General features: G+C 49.0%; 1 protein-coding gene across 1 annotated transcript in view; it reads left to right on the forward strand.

The window, feature by feature from the left end:
• Positions 1 to 216: 216 nt before the first annotated feature.
• LOC140901067 (adhesion G protein-coupled receptor E3-like) overlaps positions 217 to 19,636 on the forward strand; it is a 31,465-nt gene continuing 12,045 nt past the window's right edge. Inside the window, 12 exon segments of the mRNA XM_073319224.1 lie at positions 217 to 221; positions 637 to 1,241; positions 3,226 to 3,302; positions 4,281 to 4,464; positions 5,340 to 5,456; positions 6,355 to 6,557; positions 8,978 to 9,075; positions 9,077 to 9,137; positions 15,750 to 15,948; positions 16,627 to 16,894; positions 17,606 to 17,672; positions 19,077 to 19,168. Coding sequence (XP_073175325.1) covers positions 217 to 221; positions 637 to 1,241; positions 3,226 to 3,302; positions 4,281 to 4,464; positions 5,340 to 5,456; positions 6,355 to 6,557; positions 8,978 to 9,075; positions 9,077 to 9,137; positions 15,750 to 15,948; positions 16,627 to 16,894; positions 17,606 to 17,672; positions 19,077 to 19,168 — 1,976 coding nt within the window.

The raw sequence follows: 19,636 nt of genomic DNA on the forward strand, positions 1-19,636 counted from the left end.
AAACAGTCTGTTTTCCCTTTTGTCGCTAACAACCAAAACAGCACCCCGAGCCCGGGGCCCCCCAAACCTGGCGCCACCGGTGGTTGCCTGGGTCACCTGCCCCTAAATCCAGCCCTGCCGCCAGCTCCCATTCAGGCTAAGAATGATGGGCCTCATTCTCTTCTCACGTACATCAATGTAAATCAGGAGAAATGCACTGAAATCAATGGCGGTCATATGGTGTAAGGGACAGGGGAAGGAGGCTCAGCATTTCACAATATCTCCCCTCAGAGACAGAGAGCGAGCTCTGGGAGTGAGGATAAAATGTTTATTGGGAGATACAATGTTTCTGGATCTCTCTATAAAGAGCCAAGTGGGATGTCAGCTCGAGGGTAATGGGCAGAATCCTCATCTGTTGTAAATCAGCTAAGGTCTGTTGTCATCAGTGGTGCTACACTGATTTTACACTAGCTGAAGATCTGGCCCTATATAATTAAAAGAGAAATAATGGAAACTTATTAAATGAAAGTTTTATTTAATTAAGCTCCTCAGTTTCCAAGGCATCCAGTTACAAGGCATAGAAGATCTGTCTGGCACCAGGATTGTCTCAGAAAAGCCAGTGGCCGTCTTGGTTGGCCAGGTGTGTTTTTGTAATAGCACAAAATGCAACCACGTCTTTGAGCAGCTCCTACCAGTCTGCAGCTGGGGTACAACATACATCATTCCTCCCTTACCCTGGAAGAAAGTAGATGACATAGTCTATATCACTGCTTCCCAGAGCACGACTGTGTTGTATCAACGAGGGGACCTGCAAGAGAATGTTACTCTAACAGGAGGCAATGTACTCCAACTTCCTGTCAAGCCCTCAATCCCAGTCTACATCTCTGCTAACGTGAGCATCCAGGTGGTGTTCTACAGCCTGGGCGCAGCTATCCCTAATTCCTCCCACGCCTTCCTGATGAATGTTCCAGATGTTGCCAGTTACTGCCTGATGTATTCTCTAAATGAGCAGGAGGGCTTCAAGAACTTTGCCTTGATGGTGGCCAATAGATCAGAGACTGGTGCCATCATCTTAGACAATCAGCCTCTAAAGGATGTGGAGTGGAACCGAGTCCCTGGCACTGAGTTCGTTTGGGGCATGCGTACGCTTGGACCTGCCATGAGATCCCATGCTGTGGAACATGCCAGCTCTCCATTCGCACTCCTGAGTGTTGGCACTGCTGCCATGGACAGCTATGGGACTCCGGGTTCCTGCAGGAAGAGTGAGTAGCCTGGGTTTTAAATCTATTTTGACCACAGTTTCTGTGCATGATGCAAAGAAAACAGTGTCACAACCGGGGAGGCAACCATGGGCCTGGTGTAAAGTCTGTTGATTTTGATGGGGCTCCATTGAGTTACACCAGCTGAGAATTTGGCCCAGCATGCCATCCTAGGCCACCACTAGCCACAGTTACTCAGGCTGTGTCCATACTACAGAAGCTACAGCAGCAGGTACGGCGCTGCAGATGTGCCTCTGAAGCACTGTCGTGTAGACACTTGGTACAGCGATGGAAGGGGTTTTTCTGTCACTGTAGTGAATCCACCCCGCCGCGAGCTGGTATCTGGGTTGACGGAAGAATTCTTTTGTCAACCTAGTGGTGTCGACACTGGGCTTTGACGCCTTAACTACGTCTCTCAGGGGTGTGAATTTTTCACACCGCTGAGTGACATAGCTAGATCTACCGAAGTTTTAGGCGTAGTCCAGGCCTAAGATTGTACCTGTGTTGCTAGCTGCACTCTACTAGTTTCCGCCCAGCTCATGCAGTTAGGCAGCTGCTCGCCAGCTGGTCTGAATTGGTTTAAGGACCGTTGCACTTTTCCTCCCACACTTGGTTGTGATGCCCTCTGGGTACCCAAGGGAATTTTGTGCCTGATTCTTACTTATGCCAGTCCTGTGCTTGCACCAGGGAACAGCAATGGTGGAGGAACAGGTCGCTTTGAGCCACCGTTGTGCTCTGTGCATTCTGGGACCATGCAGGGTTGCTGTAATTTACCCTCTGCTTCCCATGGCCCCTGAGAACCAGAAAGTAGCTGTAGCATGGTATGTTCTGACCACATCCTTGATCTGCCTTGCAGATGAAGCCAAGATCATATAAAGGCCCTTATACCAGTTCCACACTCGCTGTGGAGGGTCCCTCCACAGGGAACATTCTTAGGATCCTTTTCCAGCCACTTGAACCGCCTTTTCCAGGCCAGAGCAACGTAAGGCTTTTAGTGTAACTGAGGCCTGCTCAACACCTAAAACTTCAGTCAATCATAAGGCAGCCTAAGCCTCAGGGTAGGCAACACAAGGTCAACAGAAGACTTCTTCTCTTGTCCTAGCTACCACCTCTGAGAGGCGGATTTACTACAGCAATGGAAGAACCCTTCCATCACCATCGTCAGTGTCTACACTACAGTGGCACGGCTGCAGCTGCACCACTTTAGCGTTCCTAGTGTAGACATACCTTGATGAGAGTCAGGCCTTTTAGAAGTACAAGAGCAGGGTTAGAACAGTTCTTGGGAAGGGAAAATTCTCGAGTATTGATGTAACAGTCATCTTGGTTATCCCCAAGGATCAAACCCAGGACCTTGTAAATCCATGAGCCACTCCTGGTTGAGCTAAGGGACGATCTCCCATAGCTAGGAGCTGTAGCAGAACCAGACTCTTGGTGGAGCAGCCCCAGAGGACACATAAGACACACTGATCTCTGAGACACACAGACAAAGCGTAAGTGAGTATTAACCAGGTGATGTGTGGACACACACCAGGCTTTTAGGGCTGAATGTATTGCTAACTGATTATAAACTCAGTTGAAAGTTGTCAGACGGGGCTTAAGGGATCAATGGAGTTAAAGGGAGAAAACACCTGCTGGGTTTCAGGAGATCATCAACTTTGCATTCTGGAAGGAAGAAAGGATGGCCCTTGTGGCTAAAATGCTAGGCTAGGACTCAAGTGATCAAGCTTCCATTCCCAGCTCTGTCATAGAGTCCGTGTGAGTGTGGTCTTAGCTGTATCACTTAGGCCAAGATTTTCAAAATTGCCTTGTGATTTTGGTTGCCTAACTTGAGACCGTAAAGGGGCCTGATTTTCAGAGGGTGAGTGCTCAGCACTTTTGAAAGTCAGGGCCCTTTTAAGATGTCTGAAATCACGAGACACTTTTGAAAACCTTAGCCCTGCAGATGTTGACTTGATGTAATTGTCCGTGCCTCTCTTTCTGTTGCTAGATGTTACCTTTAAATGCCAGACTGAAACTCAGCAGGTAAAAGAGCAGTTGAAGATGTGCAAAGATGTCTTTCAGCAGGTACTTGTGAGGGGTTTATTTGGGCTTTCAGGGTTTTCACAAAGAGTACACAGAAAACTTTGAGCCTGAGGATTCTCTGCTTATCCAAGGTTTACCACTGACTTCAGTGGGAGCAGAATCAGTCCAACACAAAGTGCTTTTGAAAACTCAACCTTCAATACTATGTGAAATATCAGCATGTCTGTGGGCTTCAGCACACTTAGCCTTAACATGTCTTAATCTGTGGACATTGTAGTGGGACAGCCAGCCAACCATAGGTCAAAGCAAGATCATGATGAGGAACCATTTACCTTAATTTTGGGTGGCCTTTCCATGCTTGTAGAAATAACCCATTTCCTCTGATGGTTCTGCAGGGCATCACCAGTGAATTTTGCTCCTTCATGAATTCAACCTTAGTGAATTTGGAGACCATGTGTGCAGAGGGCAGAGCAGCATCGCTGGAGGTTAGAGGTTCTGCCCCTACGTGGGTGGGCGCTCCATGGCCAAATGCCCTGCGCATTGGTATAGCCCTCTCACTTTGGGGGAAATTGTAGCTGCTCTTCAGAAAAGGGGTGTGTGTGCGCATGAGCATGATCTCTAGCTGAAGTGGCAGGGGATCTGGGTTCTGTCCCCACTGGTCCTAGGAAGATCCAAATTGCTTCTGGGGGCAACACAGAGAGAACCGAGATGTCTGCTGATTGGTTGTAATGTTCTCTGGCACCTACACTGAAGGGACCAGGGATGAGGAGCGAATGACACACGGTGTTAGACGTACCCTGGCTTCAGATTACTGTGAAGTCCTGAGCAAGCCTCAGTAGCCTCACTCGCTCAGTAAAGGGCTCCCTCTTTGAGAAAGCTGCAGTCCCTCTGAGTGGGAAGGTCACTATGAACCCGTATGTCCCTAAGAGGGTCATTGTTCCCCTGGGAGTCTGAAGAATGTGTCTCATGAACCACTGAAATCCTCCGTCCTTCTCAGGGTGTTTCCTTTCCCTAACCCAGGAAGTTGCTCGCCCCTTTGGTTCCTTCCTGAATAGCTCCATCCTCAGTGCTAGTGGGAACGAGAGCAAGAGGGAGGTGGCCTCCGCCGTGACCTTCCTCCTGCAGAGTGTGGAATTGGCTGCACTGATGGCTGCTTTGTGGTCTCCAGAGAAGAAGACCCAGAACATGACAACAGAGTTTATGGGTGAGGAGGATGAGAGGCTCCCACATCACCTCGTGGCAGCTGTGAGATAGGGGGTTATACACTTTTCAGTGCGGAACACCACTGCAGCCTCACTGCCCCTCTCTCAGGGTTTATAACCCAGCCATGGGTGGTAGGAGAACGAGCCATTGAGAGAGGCTAGCCCCCAGCCCCTCCCTTTCTGCCATAGGTCCCTTCCACCCCCTCTCTTCCAATGGAGCCGAGAGCAACCCATCCCGCCTGCACCCCACGCTACACCAGCCCCGGAGCACCAGGTGGGCAGCACAGTGGGAGCAGCATGGCCCCGGCCCCAGTGCCCCCAGCCCTGGGCCTTGTGAGCACCGGCCCCAGCCTGCCTGCCCCAGCCTCTCAGCCATGGAAGAGTCGGAAGGGAACTGGAAGCAGGCAGGAGGGAGCCTGGGGGCAAAGCATGGGCTGGGCCATGCCAGGCTGTTTGGGGAGGCACAGCCTTCCCCGGCCTATGCTACCCACCACCCATAAGCCCAGCCCTGGGGCTTTGCAGCAATGGCAGCTGCCTGAGAGGGGTTTAAAAGCAATGCCAATCTCCTGTTGCCACAGGCAGCTGCCATTAGTTCCTCTTTTCACTCCCTGCCCCAGCAAAACCCCTTCTTGCTGCTTCCCCTGCTAAAGCGCAGAGGTGAGGCAGCAGGGAGAAGTTGCCTTCTGCCTCTTGGCACAGTGGCATCTTCATGGGGGCGCAGGCATGATGGATCACAGAAGGTCAGCCAGAGGGGCTCAGGGAAACACAGAAAGATGGAGGTGAGGAGGAAGCGGGAGGGGTGGTGGGATTCAGAGATAGTGGAGCTCCAAACCTGCCTTGCCCTTGCAGCAAGAGGCATTGCCATTTCCCTCCCCAGCTATCGAGACGCTCCTCGTCCGAGCTGCAGGTCGCTGTGATGAGGTCTTCAGGCTGAGAGGTCAGGAGGAGACAATGGACATTTACTGCAATGCCGTCACCAGAGCAGACACAAAAGGTACCATCCTGGTGCTTCCCAGGCACTCACCCCTTTAGACACCAAACCCCGGCCCTAGTTCTCCCCTTCCTCTCGCCCCATGCTGGCTTGCTTGCCTTTGTTATCCTGACACTAGCGTGGACCTTGTTGGCTGAGCCAGTGTTTCTCAGGCCGTTGAGCTCTGCAGAGCCCTTCATTCCTGGCTGTCCCACAGCATGAAAACCAACCCATGTGGGGCAGGGAGGAGAGAGAAGCTTTGATGGGCATATGAATTGGTCCAGAGAATGGGAAGATCAGAGATCCGTTGGCCCAACACATGATGTCCTGATGATGAGCCCAGCTTGGCCCCAGGTTGACCTGTGTGACTTCCTGGAATGGAACCAGGATAATATTGACCAATTTTACTCCAATTTTCAGGCCAGTATGATGTAACTGGGACTGGTTCTTAATTCTTTAGCCCCAGGGAAAGCTCCTCACTAACCATCCCCTCTGTCTCTCCTAACCAAGAAAAACTATGGCTTCACCTCAGTGCCTTTCACCTAGGGCTGTGTACCGAGCTGGATAATGTGCAGTATGGGGATACGATTTTTAAAGAGCACTAACTAACTGTGCATTAATTGGTCCATATAGACCCTACTAGTGTGCACTAAAGATTCCCTAGTGTGCTTTAATGTACGTTAGTGCACTTTAGGAATCACACTCCCATCGTGCACACCAGATGTTTCCAACACAGAAGTGCTTCTGTGGAAGAAGAGGGAGGAGGCAACATATTCGAGTGGTTAAAGCTCAAAATGCTAGCCAGGACTCCTGGGTTCTTTTCCCAGCTCTGCCCCAGACTCGCTGTGACCTTTGGCACCTGGCTTGCTCTTTCTTTGTCTCAGTGTCCCTGTCTCTATGATGAGTCACCATTTCATTCTTTCTGATCCTTGGGCTGTTGCTTTTATTTCTTACTCCACCCTGGGCTCCATCATTAACATGACATTTCTCGATGAGGGAGATCTAATGGCTGATGAGAAATTGAGGAATTTTCACCTGAATTCCAGGGTGGTGAGTGGGGCTATCGGAGATGGGAGGCCCATGTACCTCTCCAGACCTGTGAATTTCACCCTGCGCCATAGACGAGTGTAGATCCTTTTACTTTGCTGTGTGCCCGGGACTCCAGCTGGTCTCTTGAAAGATGCATCTCCTGCAGGGCATTTGAGTTCTGCTGCCTTTCTGGACTGAGAAACAGTTATCTGAGAAAGAGAGGAAGCTTCTTCAGTCCTGACGCTGGGGCTGTTTTGATGGAGAACATTACATAGGGTTCACACCAGGCCTGATTATGATTAATCATGTAAAATGCTCAGGAATAACAACTGTGCCTGGCTCACCCCTCAGAGCAGGAATAAATGGAAGGCCGGGAATGGAGCCGCAAGGGGCTGGGACTGGGAGTGGAGACATGCTGAGGTTGGGAATGGTGCCAGGCATGGGGCTGGAAGTTGGGGATGTGGCTACAGGTGGGACCAGAGCAGAGGTCAGGGTGGGGAAGTGCTGGATGGTGTTCCCTCTCTGCCCCACATGGGGCCTGACCCGAGACTTGTCATGTCCCTCTGAAGGTTCCTCTATGTCTCCTTAGGGGGTGCACCCCACTGTTTGGGGACCTCTGCCCTATAGATAGCAGAGTTCAGGGAAGCAGCATGAGATGGTGCCTTCTTTGATAAAGTAATGAACTTGATAGAGTGCATGTGGATATTTGTGGGTGGGTGTAAGAATGCCTTTTAATGGCTCAAATCGGAACTGTACAATTGTGTGCTATAGACCCAACAGTACTCAGAGTTAAGGGAATTACCATTTCAGCTCTGGGGTCAGGGGTGTCACGGAGTGTGGGGGAGTCAGGGCCCTGTACCCCCACTTCCTGCAATTCACTGTGACTCTCAGCCGGCCAGTAAAACAGAAGGTTTATTGGACAACAGGAACACAGTCCCAAACAGAGCTGGTAGGTACAACACGGACCCCTCAGTCAAGTCAAGTTGCAGTGGGGGAGGTTTAGATTGGATATTAGGAAAAACTTTTTCACTAAGAGGGTGGTGAAACACTGGAATGCGTTACCTAGGGAGGTGGTAGAATCTCCTTCCTTAGAGGTTTTTAAGGTCAGGCTTGACAAAGCCCTGGCTGGGATGATTTAACTGGGAATTGGTCCTGCTTTGAGCAGGGGGTTGGACTAGATGACCTTCTGGGGTCCCTTCCAACCCTGATATTCTATGATTGATTCTATGAAGTCCTTCTGTGGGGCAGGGAGCTTAGACCCCAGTCCCGGGGCTCCCTCTGTTTCCCCAGTCAGCCCCAAACTGAAACCCCCTCCAGCCATCTCACACCCCCCTCCTCCAGCCTTTGTCCAGTTTCCTGGGCAGAAGGTGTCACCTGGCCCCAACCCCCCTCCCGGGCTCTCATGTTACATGCTCAGGTATCTTCCCTCAAGGAAAGTCTCCCATCCCCAATGCAGACATTCCCAGTAAAACTCCCCTGCAACATTCCCAGGTCAGTACTCCCCACTCCTTGCTGCATCTGTCATAACCATACAGATAAGGGCAGCCTAGAATTCCTCCTTACCTGTAAGGGGTTAAGAAGCTCAAATAACCTGGTTGGCATCTGACCAAAAGAACCAGTGGGGAAAGAAGATACTCTCAAATCTTGGGGTGGGGCGGGAAGGCTTTGGTTTTATGTGTGTTCTCTTGGGAAGCAGAGAAGCATCAGGTCAGAAAACTCCTCCTATAAACCATCCTAAAAGTCTCTCATATTACAAAAATTGTAAGTAAAAGCCAGGCAAGGCGTCTAAGATTATCTTTTGTTCTGCTTGTGAATTTTTCCTTTGCTGGAGGGAGGTTTATTCTGTTTTTTGTAACTTTGAAACGAAGCCTAGAGGAAGTTCTGCTGTGTTTTTGAATCTTTTGTTACCCTGTAAAGTTATTTTCCATCCTGATTTTACAGAGGTGATTTTTACCTTTTTTTTAAAATAAAATCCTTCTTTTAAGAACCTGACTGATTTCTCTATTGTCCTAAGACCCAGGGGTTTGGGTCTGTGATCACTTTGTAACCAATTGGTTAGGATATTATCCTCAAGCCTCTCCAGGAAAAGAGGTGTAAGGGCTTGGGGGGATATTCTCCAAGTGGTCTTTTCCCTGATTCTTTGTTAAATCACTTGGTGGTGGCGGCGTACCCTCCAAGGGCAAAGAATTTGTGCCTTGGGGAAGTTTTAACCTAAGCTGGTAAGAATAAGCTTAGGGGGTCTTTCATGCGGGTCCCCACATCTGTACCCTAGATTTCAGAGTGGGGAGGGAACCCTGACAGCATCACAAGAGGTTTGTGCTATTGGAGCGGGAGGATCTCGCTTGTATTTCCACTGCCAATGGGAAGTCCCAAATGGCTGTTACGTGCAGCACAATGAGAGCCATGAAGCCATTGGTGACTTCAGGTTTATTACTGTCTATTTAGAGATGTGTGACAAAAGAAACCGTATTCTCCCCTTGATCCAGTGAGGAGGACGATGGTGTTTTGGTTTCCAGGCAAAGAAAGAGGAGGAAGAGACTCGCTGCGTTCACTGGAAATTCATCGCTGGGAAAGGCACCTGGGCTGAGGGTGGCTGCAAAAGTCTCCAGATGAACCATCTGCAGCTGTGACCATCTCTCTAGCTTCGCACTCCTGATGGGTCCCACCGGAATGGAGGTATCTCACTGTCAGACTCAGATCAAAGGGCTGGACTCTGAGTTCCTGACTTGGACAAAATCAATGGGAATTTTGCCTGAATGACCACTGAGTAGAAACCTCAGGGTATAATCTGTGGCCACACAGGATCGGTCAGGGTCAAGTGGGCTGGGCTGGGATTGTGATCTGGTGGATAACAGTGTAGTTAGAATCACCAACCAGTCACAATCTGTGCTCTGGATCCCCAACACTGGTTACCGAGAAGCTGAAAAAAAGAAATCACACAGCCCCCTTTATTGAATTCCCGTCTCTGGCTCCCAATCAGCAGATAGGTCCAGTAAAGCGAGAAGTTGCTTAAAATGCTATTCACTTAACAAAATGTTCGTCTGATCCCCAAAGGGACTGCCACATTGCCAGGTCAATATTAGTTTGGCTCTTACCCAAAATACCAAGCTACCAGCCAATCCTTTAGTTTCTAAAACTAAAGGTTTTATTATAAATGAAAGGAAAAGAAAGTGAAGAGAGTTGTTAAAGGATCAAAGCAATCCAATACATATGACTTCAAGATCCATATATCAGGTTCTTAGCAGCGTTGGTGAGTTTGCTGGCTTGTAAAGTCCCTCTGGAACACACCCAAAGCTTAGATGGGTCTATCAGACCTCTGTTCAAAGCTTCAGTTTGTCGAGAAGTCACTCCAGAGGTGAGAAGCAGGATTGAAGACAAAATGGAGGTGATGCAGCTGCCTTTTTCTATCCTTTTCCATGTGGCTTGTACTTCCTCTGTCCCAAAGAGAAGATCACAGCACATGGGCATGGAAAGGTACTTGGAGTCCCCTGTTCATAGGCATGTCCCTACATGTCCTGCTGACTCTTGGGCATAGCCCCTGGCTTCTCTCAATGTGTTCATTCTAGAGCTCAGCGATTCTCAAACTTTAGGAACCTGAGGACCCCCATTTTAATTTAAAATTTTTCGCAGACCTCCAACCCCCTGCTCAGCCCCAGGCCCCACCCCCATTCCATCTATTCCCCTAAGGCCCCACCCCACCTCTTCCCACCCCCGGTCCACCCCTGCTCCTCCTCTTCCCTGTGTCTTTCTGCCCCCTCCCCTGAGCGTACCCCATCCCCGCCCCTCCCCCTCCCTCTCAGCGCTTCCTGCATGCCGCTGAACAGCTGTTCCCCAGCATGCAGAAGGCACTGGGAGGGAGGTGGAGGACTTGATCAGCGGGGCCTGTGGACCCCTTGGAATGCCCTTGCAGATCCCAGTTTGAGAAACACTGGTATAGGTGATTACCCTCAATGGGCCACCAAACAGACTGGATAGTGCTGATGCCAATCTGTCCGGGGGTGTCACCCAGAAACACAGCACAGACATATCACACATTTATAACTCACGATGCAAAGAAAATACATACATTTTAACAAGATTATCATACTTACAAATCATAACTTTTCGACTGATACCTTACATGGCATATCTGGTAAGATTCATTGAAATTTTGTAACATTGGTAACCATATTATAAATGGTCACCCATAGTCCATAGAATCATAGAACTGGAAGGGACCTTGAAGTTATCTAGTCCAGTCCCCTGCACTCATGGCAGGAATAAGTATTATCTAGACCATCCCTGACAGGTGTTTGTCCGACCTGCTCTTAAAAATCCCCAATGATGGAGATTCCACAACCTCCCTAGGCAATTTATTCCAGTGCTTAACCACCCTGACAGTTAGGAATTTTTTCCTAATGTCCAACCTAAACCGCCCTTTCTACAGATGTGAAGAAAAACAATTTTTATCCCTCCTCCTTGTAACAACCTTTTATGTATTTGAAAACTGTTATCATGTCCCCTCTCAGTCTTCTCTTCTCCAGACCAAACAAACCCAATTTTTTCAACCTTCCCTCATAGGTCATGTTTTCTAGAGCTTTAATCAGTTTTGTTGCTCTTCTCTGGATTTTCTCCAATTTATCCACATCTTTCCTGAAATTTGGTGCCCAGAACTGGACACAGTACTCCAGTTGAGGCCTAATCAGCGTGTACTAGAGCGGAAGAATTACTTCTCGTGTCTTGCTTACAATACTCCTTGATAATGCATCCCAGAATGATGTTTGCTTTTTTTGCAACAGCGTTACACTGTTCACTCATATTTAGCTTGTGATCCACTCAGGGCTGTCCTAAGGCATATGCAGCATACAAGACTGTGTAGGGCATCTGAAAATTTGGGGCACCTGTGGGTCTTAGTGTCCACCCTTCTGCCTCTTCCTATCCCTGTTCTGACCCTTCCTGCAGCTGCTGCAGCCTGGTGACTCTTACTCCAGAAGGGATCTAGTAACTTAAAATGAAAAAGCATCCAGTCTGCCAGACCTATTAGAACAACAAGAGTTCCCAGAAGTTACCTACTACAGGACAGGCCTAACAAAGAAAATAACAGAACGCCACTAGCCGTCACCTTCAGCCCCCAACTAAAACCCCTCCAACGCATTATTAAGGATCTACAACCTATCCTAAAGGATGACCCAACACTCTCACAAATCTTGGGAGACAGGCCAGTCCTTGCCTACAGACAGCCCCGCAACCTGAAGCAAATACTCACCAACAACCACATACCACACACAGAACCACTAACCCAGGAACCTATCCTTGCAACAAAGCCCGTTGCCAACTGTGCCCACATATCTATTCAGGGGACACCATCACAGGGCCTAATAACATCAGCCACACTATCAGAGGCTCGTTCACCTGCACATCCACCAATGTGATATATGCCATCATGTGCCAGCAATGCCCCTCTGCCATGTACATTGGTCAAACTGGACAGTCTCTACGTAAAAGAATAAATGGACACAAATCAGATGTCAAGAATTATAACATTCATAAACCAGTCGGAGAACACTTCAATCTCTCTGGTCACACAATCACAGACATGAAGGTCGCTATCTTAAAACAAAAAAACTTCAAATCCAGACTCCAGCGAGAAACTGCTGAATTGGAATTCATTTGCAAATTGGATACTATTAATTTAGGCTTAAATAGAGACTGGGAGTGGCTAAGTCATTATGCAAGGTAGCCTATTTCCCCTTGTTTTTTCCTACCCCCCCCCCCCCCCGGATGTTCTGGTTTAACTTGGATTTAAACTTTGAGAGTGGTCAGTTTGGATGAGCTATTGCCAGCAGGAAAGTGAGTTTGTGTGTGTATGGAGGTGGGGGGGTGAGAAGGCCTGGATTTGTGCTGGGGGTGGCCCACCTTGATTATCATGCACATTGTGGGGAGAGTGGTCACTTTGGATGGGCTATCACCAGCAGGAGAGTGAATTTGTGTGGGGGGGTGGAGGGCGAGAAAACCTGGATTTGTGCTGGAAATGGCCCAACTTGATGATCACTTTAGATAAGCTATCACCAGCAGGACAGTGGGGTGGGAGGAGGTATTGTTTCATATTCTCTGCGTGTATATAAAGTCTGCTGCAGTTTCCACGGTATGCATCTGATGAAGTGAGCTGTAGCTCACGAAAGCTCATGCTCAAATGAATTGGTTAGTCTCTAAGGTGCCACAAGTACTCCTTTTCTTTTTGCGAATACAGACTAACACGGCTGTTACTCTGAAACATTGAAACTGTTAAAGAGCCATTCAAGTGGTAATGAAGCCATTTAACAGGCATTTGCCAACCCCTAGGTATATACTGTCAGTTTCTGAATTTACTGACAAAAACAGTTGTGCATTACTGTAATATTTACTCAGAACATGTTAGTCTACAGGACCTTAGTTTAAAATTTGCTTTAAAAATATTTCATTACAAGATTGCTGAAGATTATAAAATCACATCTCTAAAGAATCCCTGCATAGATTTTTAGATCCACAATCTGAGTATTCATCTTTAGCTTTAAATGCTTGGATCATCAGACATCTAGTTTTTTAAATAAATCCTTCAAACCACCACTCTTATCTAAAATACACATTTTAATTTTAATTACTATAGTACAAAAAACTTACTTCCAAAGTCTTCCTGTCCATGCCTTTCTCCCTCCCCCTCCCCCCACATTGAAGAGAGGCTAGCTCTTAAAGAGAAAAGGAGTACTTGTGGCATCTTAGAGACTAACCAATTTATTTGAGCATGAGCTTTCATCGCCATCCGATGAAGTGAGCTGTAGCTCACGAACGCTCATGCTCAAATAAATTGGTTAGTCTCTAAGGTGCCACAAGTACTCCTTTTCTTTTTTCGAATACAGACTAACATGGCTGTTACTCTGAAACCTGTCATTATGTATAGCTCTTAAAGGGACAACACCCCTTTCCTTCCAGATAGCTGGACAAATGAGTTTCCGTGCATTCTGCGTGAGGCAGAGGGTCCAGGGATCTCTGCGAGGGACTGTGAGTCTCCACCGCCGTGAGGCGAGCCGGGCGTCTCGGTATCCTTTCCTGCCATCAGGCATAGGGGCAGCAGTTTAATAATACTGCGTATGGCCCCATAAATCCTAAGGACGGCCCTGGATCCAAGATGACGCCCCAGATCCCATTCCGCAGTACTCCTTCCTAGACAGTCATTTCCCATTTTGTATGTGTGCAACTGATTGTTCCTTCCTAAGTGGAGTAGTTTGCATTTGTCCTTATTGAATTTCATCCTATTTACTTCAAACCATTTCTCTAATTTGTCCAGATCATTTTGAATTTTAATCCTATCCTCCAAAGCACTTGCAACCCCTCCCAGCTTGGTGTCATCCACAAACTTTATAAGTGTACTCTCTATGCCATTATCTAAATCACTGGTGAAGATATTGAACAGAACCAGACCCAGAACTGATCCCTGCGGGACCCCACTTGTTATGCCCTTCCGGCATGACTGTGAGCCAATGATAACTGCTCTCTGGGAACGATTTTCTAACGGTTATGCACCCACCTTATAGTAGTTCCATCTAGGTTGTATTTCCCTAGTTTGTTTATGAAAAGGTCATAGAATCATAGAATATTATGGTTGGAAGAGACGTCAGGAAGTCATCTAGTCCAATCCCCTGCTCAAAGCAGAACCAACACCAAATAAATCATCCGAGCCAGGGGTTTGTCAAGCCAGGCATTAAAAACCTCTAAGGATGGAGATTCCACCACCTCCCTAGGTAACTCATTCCAGTGCTTTACCACACTTCTAGTGAAATAATGTTTCCTAATATCCAACCTAGACCTCCCCCACTGCAACTTGAGACCATTACTCCTTGTTCTGTCATCTGCCACAGCTGAGAACAGCTGAGCTCCATCCTCTTTGGAACCCCCTTTCAGATAGTTGAAGGCTGCTATCAAATCCTCCCTCACGCTTCTCTTTTGCAAACTAAATAACTCCAGTTCCCTCAGTCTCTCCTCATAAGTCATGTTCCCCAGCCCCCTAATCATTTTCATTGCCCTCCGCTGGACTCTCTTCAATTTGTCCACATCCCTTCTGTAGTGGGTGGTCCAAATCTGGACGCAATACTCCTGGTGTGGCCTCACCATTGCCGAATAGAGGGGAATAATCACTTCCCTCAATCTGCTGGTAATGCTCCTACTAAAACAGCCCAATATGCCATTGGCCTTCTTGGCACCAAGGGCACACTGCTGACTCATATCCAGCTTCTCATCCGCTGTAATCCCCAGGTCCTTTTCTGCAGAACTGCTGCTTAGCCAGTCGGTCCCCATCCTGTAGTGGTGCATGGGATTCTTCCGTCCTAAGTGCAGGACTCTGCACTTGTCCTTATTGAACCTCATCAGATTTATTTTGGCCCAATCCTCCAATTTGTCTCAGTCACTCTGTACCCTATCCCTAACTTCCAGCATATCTACCTGCCCCCAGTTTAGTGTCATCCGCAAACTTGCTGAGGGTGCAATTCATCCTATCATCAGATCATTAATAAAGATGTTGAACAAAACTGGCCCCAGGACTGACCCCTGGGGCACTCCGCTTGATACCAGCTGCCAACTGGACATCGAGCCATTGATCACTACCCATTGAGCCCGACGATCTAGCCAGCTTTCTGTCCACCTTATAGTCCATTCATCCAGCCCATACTTCTTTAACTTGCTGGCAAGAATACTGTGGGAGACCGTGTCAAAAGCTTTGCTAAAGTCAAGGAATAACATGTCCACTGCTTTCCCTTCATCCACAGAGCCAGTTATCTCATCACAGAAGGCAATTAGATTAGTCAGGCATGACTTGCCTTTGGTGAATCCATGCTGACTGTTCCTGATCACTTTCCTCTCCTCCAAGTGCTTCAAAATGGATTCCTTGAGGACCTGCTCCATGATTTTACAAGGGACTGAAGTGAGGCTGACCGGTCATGTGAGACAGTATCAAAAGCCTTACTAAAGTCAAGATATTCCACATCTACCGTTCCCCACCACCCACCCGCCATCCACAAAGCTTGTTACCCTGTCAGAGAAAGCTATCAGGTTTGTTTGACATGATTGGTTCTTGACAAATCCATGCTGACTGTTATTTATCACCTTATTATTTTCTAGGTGTTTGTAAACTGATTGCTTAATTATTTGCTCCATTATCGTTCCGGATACGGAAGTTAAGCTGACCGGTCTGTAATTCCCTGGGGTGTCCTTACTTCCCTTTATTTCCCATGTAGCATCTCAGGGCTCACTGGTGAGTCTCCCTTTGCTGTGTTACAGGAGAGTTATCCACTGACCGTCGTCACCTACGTGGGACTGACCTTCTCCCTGCTGTGCCTCCTCCTCGCCATCCTCACCTTCCTCCTTTGCCGCTCCATCCGCAATGTCAGCACCTCCTTCCACCTGCAGCTCTGCCTCTGCCTCTTCCTGGCCGACCTGCTCTTCCTCACCACGGTGACCCGCACCCGCAGTCGGGTCTGTTACCCACTTTTATTCTTGGTTTAAATTTGAGCTGTGTCCAGATCCTCTGTCAGCATTTCTAAAGCTCCCCTCACTCCAGCACCTTTTTATACCCTCAGCTGGATGGTAACATTTATTCCATGCTCTTTAGTCCCGCAGAAATAATTATTTACTGCCCTCCAAAAGAAATCTCTCTGGATGAAACCAGTCCTTCCCTTTCCCTTGTGGGCTCCATCCTTCATCAGACAAAGGAACCTCGATTTCCAGAGTCACAGTCCCCTGCCTGTCCTCTCTGCCCCCACACTGATGGGCAGATGCAAGGCACCTATATCTTGAAGCAGATACAGAGAAGAGAACCGACACCCTCCAGGTCTCTCCCTATTATGAGGACCGGGAACTTGTTTATGTCCCTGCTCCCTATCCTAGGATTCCTCACAGTATCCAACAATTTCCACGATTCATTTGGGAACTACAACCCCCAGAAACCATCTTTTCTGAGTGGAGATCAGGACCGGCCTGGACTCTGAATGATTGAAAGGGCCAGCCAGCTTGCCCTTAGACAAGCTCCTGTAGACTGAAGAATGTATTGTCCCTGGGAGAGAGCCGTAACTGGAGACATGTGTTAATAAAAAGCCCTATATGATCCTCACAAAAGTCCCCCCACCTCCAAATTCAGTGTTTCCCTTCCCAGAAGCAGTGTCCCAGATCTCTCTCTCGTCCTGTCCTCAGGTGGTGTATGCTGTCATTGCTGGCTTCCTACACTACCTCTTCCTGGCCGGCTTCACCTGGATGTTCCTGGAGGGACTGCACCTCTTCCTCACCGTACGGAACCTGAAGGTCGTGAATTACACCAGCGCCAGCCGGTTCAAGAAGAGATTTATGTACCCGTTCGGCTATGGATTCCCAGCCCTGGTGGTGGCTATTTCTGCAGCGGTGAATCCTGGAGGCTACGGAATTTCCAACCAGTAAGTGCAGTGCCCATCCCAAAGGGGAGCTGGGATCTGGCTTCCATGCAGGTGTTCGGCTCACCCCAGGTCTGACTTGAACCTAGATTTCTCTGCCTGGGAGCTGACTGTGACACTAGGCTGCCCTGAGCACTGTAGTTGAGTTGCCCACCTGTCAGACATCTACACTCCTCGCCCCACTGATGATGCGGAAGAACAAGCCAGAAAGATCCCAGCTTCACTTCCACGTCCCAGGCTGGATTTCTGGCATTGGTGGGTAGGAAACAAATGCGCCTTCTTACTGTTGGCAAATCCCTGAAGATCCCCTCTCTAAAGTGAGCAAATCCACTAAAACAGGGCATGGCAGGTTCTAGACACCCCAGGCTAGATCCTCAGCTGGTGTAAATTAGGGTAGCTTCACCTCCTTCAGTGCAGCTAGGCCAATGTACATCCAGTGCATGTCTGGCCCTCCCTCAATACTGCGCCCATCCACCAGAAAGGGTCATTTGAGGAGGTGGAAGAGGAAGTGGTGGCTGAAATCAGGAGCTGCTGAGGTAGATGGGGAGAGCTGTTAGCCTGCAGCCCGCAGGAGAGTCGGCCATGTCACATGCTGGCTGAGATCCATCTTGCTTTTGAGAGCCAGCTGCCCTGTGACACCCTCTCTCTGCCCGCAGTGCTGAAAAAGGGTCGTAATCCCATTAAAGTCACCTTCTTCTTCCTCCATGGCTGTAGCTGCTGGCTCAGCCTGGAGAGAGGATTTCATTGGAGCTTCCTGGGACCAGTCTGTGCCATAATCCCGGTGGGTACCTCACAGAACCACAGGGCCCCATTTTCCTCTCTCCTCTGCGACCCTGTGGAGTCCAGTGGAGCCAAGAGAGGAATATCTCCCAGAGAATTTAAGATGAAAGAATCCAAGAAGACCCCATTTCATTCCTCCCTCTTTGGCCAGTGCAGGATTTCCCACTAACAGAATAGCCTACGTTCTATGGAGGCAGTCCGGGCGAATGGGTCGGGCACTGGGTTGTGAGTCAGGGGACCTGACTCTGCCACTGGCCTGCTGTGTTAACTTGGGAAGTAGCTTCCCCTCGCTGTACCTCTGTTTCTCCTCCTACCCTTTGTCTGTTTGACTCATAGGCACCGAAAAAAAATAGTGGATGCTCAGCACCCACTGGCAGCCAGCTCCCCACTGCCGGCGGCCGTGCCGATAAACTCCTCCCCCTCCATCCCAGTGCAACCCGCAGTCAGCTGTTCTGTGGTGTGCAGGACGCATGGTGGGGGAGGGGGCAGAACTGGGTGGGAAGAGGTGGGGTGGGGGTGGGAAGAGGCAGGGGCTTGGAGAAGGGGTGGGGTGGGGGCGGGACTTGGGGCCATTCGGAGGTTAGAAGAGGTGGCTTGGGAGAAGAGGTTGGGTGAGGGAGAGGTCTCGGGTGGGGTGGGGGGTTGAGTGGCCCAGATTAATCCGGTCTCTGTGGTCTTGCCTAGTTATTTTGCAAACAAATGCTCCAGGACAGGGGCTGTCCCTTTCTAGGTGTGAGTACAGAACCCAGTGCCGTCTCAGTTGGAGCCTCTAGGTGCTACCACAATATGATTAATTATAATATGTCATTACTCATGCAATGCTGCCATGGAAGCAAGTGGGACCTCTGCCAGAATGAGGATAGTTTTGTCCCGTGCCTTGTCCAGCCTGGCTGGTAAATAACCCAAGTGATGGGAGAAGGGAAGGTGGCTGCAGTGTGGGGAGTTTGGGGAAGGAAGGGAACATGTTGTAAGAGATAAAGGTTGCAAATGTCCTTGCAGATTCCTCCCCATCTCAGGCAGCAGGTTAAGAATTAATTTCAGTCTCAGAATTGAAGGGAATCCTCTATAGACAGGATCTAGAAGCTTTGGGCCAAATCACACAGCTCTAAATCCGGAATAACTGTAGACCCCACTGGAATCAGTGGAGTCACTCCAGATTCAGATAAGAGCAGAATGTGGCCCTCTGGCTGTATGATCACATGTGATGCATTGCAGCCCTGCCTTTGCCAACTGTTCCCTGCATGGCCTGGGACCAAGATCTGGTAGCGAATGGTATATGACCCACCTTGACGAGCAGTCACTGGTCTGCAGCAGTCTGATCCCATAGGATTCTTCTGTGCATCAGGCAGAGAGACTGGCCTTGGCTAGCATGTTTTACAAGGAATATTTCATGCTGTTTCCACAGATAAATTTAACATTTTTTATTGTAACCCTCTGGATCCTGAGAGACAAACTCTCCTCCCTTAATGAAGATGTGTCCACTCTCAAAGACACCAGGTAGGACAGCACTATATCTACTAGAATAGGGGTGGGCAAACTTTTTGACTCGAGGGCCACATCCGCGTGGGGAAATTGCATGCAGGGCCATGAAAGTAGGGCTGGAACAGGGGGTTGGGGTGCGGGAGGGAGTGCGGGGTGTGGGAGGGGGTGCATTGTGCAGGAAGGGGCTCAGGGCAAGGGGTTGGGGTGGAGGAGGGCTGTGGGGTGTAGAATGGGGCTCAGGGCAGGAGGTTGGGGAGCAGGAGGGAGTGCAGAGTGCGGGAAAGAGCTCAGGGCAGGGGTTCACTGCAGTTTTCCCATGGGATTGGCACTCAATGTATATTTGTTTTGCTGGCAGGTGAGTTGGGGACAGCCCTCCACTTCATCTCCATGAAACAATCATCTCTCCAACCAACAATGTTTATCGTACAGCCAGCTTTGCTGTGCCAGCGGGACAGTTGCCATTCTTCATCACAACTACCTGGA

Source organism: Lepidochelys kempii, chromosome 20, assembly GCF_965140265.1.
Source record: "Lepidochelys kempii isolate rLepKem1 chromosome 20, rLepKem1.hap2, whole genome shotgun sequence".
NCBI lineage: Eukaryota > Metazoa > Chordata > Testudines > Cheloniidae > Lepidochelys > Lepidochelys kempii.